The sequence below is a fragment of the Brienomyrus brachyistius genome, chromosome 1 (assembly GCF_023856365.1).
Source record: "Brienomyrus brachyistius isolate T26 chromosome 1, BBRACH_0.4, whole genome shotgun sequence".
Taxonomy (NCBI): Eukaryota; Metazoa; Chordata; class Actinopteri; order Osteoglossiformes; family Mormyridae; genus Brienomyrus; species Brienomyrus brachyistius.
The window spans coordinates 36,598,126-36,605,767 of NC_064533.1; the positions used below are offsets into that span (position 1 = coordinate 36,598,126).

At 37.5% G+C, this 7,642-nt stretch overlaps 1 protein-coding gene across 1 annotated transcript; it reads right to left on the minus strand.

Annotated features, from left to right (window-relative positions):
• Nucleotides 1–632: 632 nt before the first annotated feature.
• Nucleotides 633–7,104, minus strand: LOC125742140 (pituitary tumor-transforming gene 1 protein-interacting protein-like). Its single transcript, XM_049013878.1, has 7 exons — nt 6,889–7,104; nt 5,760–5,812; nt 4,977–5,085; nt 4,148–4,250; nt 3,095–3,160; nt 2,268–2,314; nt 633–1,736 (listed from the first exon to the last, which is right to left on the minus strand). The coding sequence occupies exons 1-7, from the start codon at nt 6,971–6,973 to the stop codon at nt 1,693–1,695; spliced, it is 507 nt and encodes a 168-aa protein (XP_048869835.1). The 5' UTR covers nt 6,974–7,104; the 3' UTR covers nt 633–1,692.
• Between the last annotated feature and the right edge of the window lie 538 nt (nt 7,105–7,642).

Here is a 7,642-nt window from a genome sequence, read left to right on the forward strand (position 1 = left end):
ACGTCCACCACACTGAAGTGGTCAAGAGCCGTTAGTAAACAAATACAATCAATATTGAGATATTCAGAATACAAAATTCACTAACACAATTCTGAACCTATTTTCATGAAATAGTATTTGTTATAAACATGAGAAATGAAACTCTCTGGGATATTCAGGCTTTGATTTATGAATATTTCTGACGTTGTGTAATGGTAATTGTTCGTTCTGCAGACGTGGACTGAGCATACATGTCTCTGGGTGTAAGGATGAACTGAATGGATGTCCTCTCAAATGTAGTATGAACAAAATCTGAAATAACACAATATTTTAACTTGCATTATTGAATATTATATTATGACTTTTAATATATTAATATATTATATATAACTTAACTATATAATATACAGTTACAGATAATCAATGTTAAACATATAACAGTCAAGGCAGAATGGTGTACAGCAGTGTTTCTCAGCCTGGTTCTCAGGGATCCCCAGCAGTCCACATTTTCACTCCCTCCCAGCTCTCAGCAAAAATATGGGTGTCTGGGAGTCCCCAGGGACAAGGATCAGAAACACTGACGTAAAGGAATTACCCTAGATAATTCAATTCCAAAATTCATTGTCAAAAATAAGAATAGGAAAAATACAAGGTGATTTCAGTTTACATTTATTTGTAATTTCAGATTTCCTGAATAGTAGCACAAACCCTGGCTTATAAGTATTTAGCAGTATATTGATCAGGACAGCTTTCAATACAGGTCCCAATTTATAAAGAAAAACTCTGGCAAGACAATTATGCCATGACACGTGTTTGGCTAGTAAACTTCAAGCACTGGCAGAATATCTTTTATGGAAGATTGTACCTGATATAATTTAAAAACAAATGTGCATTTCCCAATTTAGGCCTGATATAAAACTTCTTTTGAGAGCTTTAACATGGCACACAAAGATAAACATATATAATTACATGAATGGAAAAAATCAAATTGCATAACAATACACTGCTTGAAACAACTGATTGTACATTATGGTTTGTTACCACACTGACCAATAAGCCTTAAACCAAAACCAAACATGAATTACAAAATAGTTATAAAATCAAATATTACTATTACTAGTACCTATAAATGACTTTCAAGACATCATGTAGAATGATGTATTACATAGTAACACTTCAAAAAGCCTTTGGTTTAATATTTTAAGGGTATCATACCATTTCCCCTGTTAGACCTTAGAAATAAAACATATAAACAAGGTCAGTTTCAGAAGAATAACTACCTGCTGTAATCTGACAATAAATTGACATTCATGCAATCATATTTGCACTAAAAATAATCTGAACATCGCACTTCAGGATAGGTGGTGTTTTGGTTCGTAAAAAATGCACTGGAAGGCTTTATCAATTCTTGGTATATTTTTATACTGGAAGAAGAGCTGGAAAAAAATTTGTTATATCAGATTAACTAAAATGTTTTAGTTTACCTAGGTATACCAGTTTAAAAAGTTAAAGGATTTTCAGTGAAAACAAACATCTTTTAAAGTACCTGATGTACAGCAATATACTTTCTGGCAACCATTTTACATAAAGGACTAGCAACTACTTCTCTGAGTAGCAAAATGAAGTGTAATCTATTGGAGTGTTTCAGGGACAGGAGCTGTTTGTGCCGAGGAAAGACAGAAGCATATTGGACAGCTGTGACGACCAGCCCGCTTAGCTGTTCTCAAATCTAGCGTAAGGGTTTGCCTTTGTGAGACCTGAAGGAAAAGAAACAGAGATATTTGTTTACGAAGTCTGTGTGCACACAGATATCGTCATAAATGTTTGTCGATGAATACATTAGAATCCATTTCATATGCGTCATCTGTGCCACATGCCGATTCATGTGACCATTCCCTTTTTACCCTTTTCGTTTAGTGACCAAGAATGTGTCAGTGGCTGATAAACACCTCACCATAAACAAACAAAAAAAATCTTTATCAGGATGGGTACTATTATGACACTAATACTAAAATGGTGGCTACTTTCTCTGCCTAGAGAATTCAGATTCAGCCTCCCAGTTACACAGGAATGCTTCTCAGGGAATCACAGAAAAGGCGCAAACCAAAACCAGTGCTCCACTTTTGAGAACTGAATATTTATACATGCATATATAGAAGGGGTGTGATCTTCCTTTCAGTATATCTAATCTAGAACATGATAAGTAAAAGGAAAGTTACATTTCTCTTGATCACTTCAGGCTGCTACCCAAATGCTGATTTATGGAGAAGCAAAACAAATTTTTGTACCATATTTCTTCCTGATTTCCTCATGCCTCGTCTTCATCTCAGCTTTCCTGCAAGGTCAAGGGCAAAAATAAAGACTGTTTAGGCAACAGAGACAAAGATAACACAGGGCATATAGAAATGACTCAGTCCTCCCACGCAGTCCTTAGCATGAGGCATGCTATGCTGACAAACTGGTTTGGGCTGGTTGGGTTGCATGCCGTCAGCATTAGGATGGCATCTGCAGGTATCTCCCACTCAGAAGCGTTTCATACGAACGACACTTATGGACAGTGGATGAGATGACACTGTATAGAGCACTTCTCTAATTACAATATTTATCAGGGAATGCTAGGGTGAAGCATGGAGATTGGAAAACATGCAGGCTGCTTCCTGTAGAAGTGCATTTTATGGCCTAGCTAATACATTCCTGATACAGGTGCCTGTGGAGGTTGATTCCCAGCTGCATTCCCTTACTCCTTGCCACTGAACCATCTGATATGTAATATTATCATCTGATTTAATTCTCTTTCTGAATCTGTGTTATAATAAGAGCTGGAAAATCTGGCAGACTGTGGCTGTCTCAGAACAATAAACAATAACTAAGCCTCGCTCCTCGCTAAACAAAGTTATTATTTATTGTGTTTTTTTTTTTGTCGACTTGTCTATGTTCACTGTCTGCAGGGGCACATGCAAGTAAACATTTCATTGTACATGGTACTTGTACTTGTCATATGACAATAAAGAATTGAACTGAACTGAATTGAGTTGAAGTGAATAATGAACCACGCCAGATGATGTTTAACCAGTAAGGCTGCTGTAGCAGTTTGTGACGGCTGGTGCCTGAATACCTCTCCTCCTGTTGAACCTTCCTTTTTTCAGCCTGGCGATCCATCTTATTCTCAAACCTCTTCGTGCTGAGAGAAATCAAGTTCAAATCAAAGACAAAGAATCACATTGGCTAATTGCAACCAGGATATGGCTGTTAACCATAACAAGGCTTCTGGTACTAACAACTAGCCTCAGTCATTCAGTCATTAACTAAACAAAAAAAAACCAAAAAAGCATTAATTATAATGCAAGGCAGATTTTTACTATCTGCTTTCAGTCGTCTATATGCATCCATCCATGCATTTTCCAAACCGCTTATCCTTCTGGGTCGCGGGGAGTCCAGAGCCTATCCCGAAAGATATGGGCACGAGGCACGCCAATATGCAATTACAGAAATTATTAAAATAATTTATATGCATGCTTTAGCCTAACGAAACTGAAAAAACTGAAACGTAGTTTTCAGTTTTTAATAATTAATTTTCAGTGGATTTCATTCAGTGGCTTTGCTGTATATTGAGATTTCCTGAATTTCAGCCAACAGTGTTCAACAAGAACATTTGCATTTATTCTGTAAATATAGAAAAACAGGAACAGCAACTTAGATATAAAAAGTTAAAGATATCCACCATAAATTAGGCTGCGAAAAATGATTTTCCCTAACAATGAAATTTGTCAAGAGAGGATGGGGGGGGGGTCCTAATGATAAAATGTGTTGAGTGGGAAAGGGGGGAATTGACTCCCACAATCATGAAACTGTAGAAAATGAAAAGTACAGTGTGAGGAGGGGTGGATGAATCGAGAGTATTTGAAGGAATGACATACAGCCATGAAAGCCATCTAAAACTGCTGGAGAGCATGGCTAATTATAACCGAGTAAACTGGGTAAGTTTTTTGGTTTAAAAAAAGGATCACAGGCATTAATAACCAGCTTGTTTAAATCTCTACCAGAAAAAAAAATATTACAGAGAAACAACAAGATTATTACATCACATTCAGGCAAGAACAACACAGGACACACCCAACCTATTTATGAAAACCAATCAATAACACGACGGCTTTCACTCTGAACTTACCCAATATTCTCACATTTGCAGCAGCAGAAGCAACAGATAAAAATCGCGATGATAATGACAGCAGCAACTACAGAAATCGTGATGATCAGAGTCTGAAAGTTCACTGTGGTTGAGAGGATAAAATAAAATCAATCAGATGTCTATTTCACCTGTTACTAGACAATCAGCTCACCAACTGATCATTTAGTTAATTGATGAATCTAAATAATTTTGTCTCTAATCCAACCTCTATGCAATGTCACTGTCCAAGCTATTTTAAAAAGCAGAAACACGAAGGAAAATGTCAATAATGCTTGCAGGACTAATGTAATCATAAAAAAACAACTAGTCTCAATATGTGGCACAAGTATACATTTTATTCAGCTTCATGAACAGATTTGCAAATGATAATAATTTAGTCTAGCTATCAAGATTTGTTGTGAATATTGTTAAATCAAGCCAGGACAAAGACTTCCAGGTAAGCAAACATTCTCAGCAGCAAGACACATCAAAGAACACTGATACACTGAAACCCAAAAAAATACTACAAAAGGTGCAGGCCATCTATTTTTTATTTGAAGATTTACTAAAATATTGATTAAACAGCACCAAGACAGTTACTGACTGAAAAGGCAGGGGGGAGGGGGGCGTACAAAAAGTCTAACCTCTTCTGGATGAGGAAATGACGTAAAAGAGGCTGGCCCAAGCCCGCATTCCAAACAAAAATATGACCAGCTCATTCCAGCACATGTAGTGTCGTACGAGGTATATTTCAGCTGGAATAGTCTCACTTATCACCTCCTGGCACTCCGCTGTAACTGAGCAGTCACTAATTAACATCAGAACTTACCCCAGCATGACCCCCATCGAGCTAAATCCAGTGGGCACAGAGATTGCGGGGGCAGAATAGTCTGCACCGGGTAATAGACGCATATCTGTGTTGACTGGCACCACAAGCACTGTGACAAACAAAAATGCACATCTGAGAAAGCTTGTCATAGTTCACATTCTAAGGAACATGCAAAGGGCAAGTTGCTATTGCAATAGGAACTGACTGACAACGATGACTTAGCCTAAAGGTCCCACAATAATATAAACACAATGCCTAGTACAACGTTTTTGTATTAATTAGAAATCTGTTCTTCGGCAATGAACAAGCTTGTGCTTATCCGCCATTTCTGCAACATGTATCCACAGAAGTAACTGATAAACATAAAAGCCATGGTGTCTACTGAGATAGACAGCTCAATCTGTACAGTAAATAAATCAGGTCTTAAATGCACATAATTCATGTCAAATGAGAATTCCATTAATAAAAATCGTGTTTATCTGTTAATAAAACTTTCCAAGCTCCTTAAAATCAGTTTATGATTTTTACACACAAAAATAATTTTGCTAAACTTGATTTCTGAATTTGTCACATGGGCATCTGTATTTAGACCACATGACAGTTTTGCCAAATATCATAGCTCACCACAAGACTATGGAAAGACCAGGATATGGTCAGTGCAGTAAAACAGCTGAGCACCTGAGCAACATACTAAATGTAGGCAAGTTAAATACTAACCCAGTTATAATGAAGCTACTACAAAAGGTTACATGAGAAGAAATAAACTCAGTTCTGTTCACTCACACTCAGATTGCGCAGACACTCCTCACAGGTTTTGTTTGACAGTGTGCTGCAGTCTAAAGGAAAACAGAAAACAAGGCAGACGCCTGGTCAAGGAACGCAGAATGCTTTACCGTGTGCAATGAGCCTTGTACAGCTGTCCACAATGTACTCCATGACTACCGGCTAAATCCACAGCTAGAAATTTCATTTTGAAACTGTTATGGATGCTATTGGTAATACTGATTATAGTGCCGCCAGGTTGCTGAAGTGGCTGCAGCTGAAAGCTAGAGACCCTGGGGAACAGTATTACCAGGTTCTCCAGTTAAACTCCTGCTGAACATATCAGTTTCTGTTGTCTTCATATGTATAAAATCACTCAGATTTAAGAACCAATATCAAGAACTAGATATGATCAATAACAAAAAGCATTTATTTCTTACTAAAGTTTCTTATGAACCAAAAAATACTGTACTGACTTTCTGCATGATATGGAATACATTTCTATAATACACTAGATGACTAGAACATACATATATTTAAATACCTAGATGTGATCATCTGATGATCTAAATATAATACCATTTTTATATAATATAAGGCAAATATGTAGCCGGAAGGAAACAACTTTTAGTTTGGTTATGATAATCAAGAATCGGTCTCATCTTGCACACAGAAGTCATATTAAGATAAAATTAGTGGCAAAAGTATGATCCACGATCCAAAGTTCACCTGTGTGTTGAAATTGATTACATTAATGTATTTGCGCAAAGAACTTGTGCTTATTCCATGTTAACAGCATCAACGGTGTAGTACATAACCTTTAAATGACGAACGAATTATTATGGATATTCCCGCATGAATAGCCCAATTGCGATTGGTAATTCGGAAATATTTATGCAAAAAAGTAAAGTCTCACCGACCACAACCAGCTATTCCAGCTTAGCAAACTGGTTTAACTTCATTCTCCCAAAAATATTTACCACGTCTTACAATTGGCACTAAACAAAATAACCTTAAGTCTTCATCAAAAATTTAATTCAAATGCTTCGTACAATATATAATATATGAAAATACATAAGTCTTCCATAAGGTGACTTTTACACTATTCGTTTCATTACAGTAATTAGAAGGGCACAGAAAAAAACATTACCTGTGTATGCTACAGCAGTCCGCGGTAAAATCACCAACACGCCGAAGACAAGTAAAACAGGCAGAAAATAGCGTAGCTCTACCATTTTTGCACAGCTAGATCACTATACAGCGAACTATTACTGTCGTCCTCGTTTATAAGTTAACCGAGCGAACTTTGATAATCGCCAGCGAACACGCCTGTCACGATGCCTCAAACTGGAGCCTGAAGATAAAACTTCTCAGGTAGCCGCGCGTGCAGCCAATCAGAACCCAGCTGTAATATAGGTCACGTGATCTCCGTCGAGAACGACTTGGCTTTTAGATTCTGGTTTCGTTTGTAGTACTTTCCCAAGTAGCCTACGATATGGATCATTCGAATCTCTCAGTTTAAATCCATAGCATAAATACTTAATTTATAGACACACTGTAAGCTGCAGAAGAATTTAAAAAAACTTTTGCCTGTTGCCTCACACCTCTGGTACCAGGGCTGGTGGTGAAGAATTTGCATATTTTCCCCGGGTCATTCGGGGTCAGGGTCAGCTCCTGTTGTCTCAGTCTTTTGTGTCCCTTCCTAGGTTGACCAGCAGGCGTCGCCGGCCATCCTGTCCCTCCTGTCAGTCTTTGTGTTTTCACCTGGTCCCTGTGCAGCTACCTCCCAATCCCTTTGACGCGTGTTTGAATCCCACCTTCTCTGTTTTTGTATTTTGTTCCCTAGTGTTTCAGTTGTATGAGTTTTCTAGTTCCTGTGTCTTGTGATTTGTACTTGGTTTTGA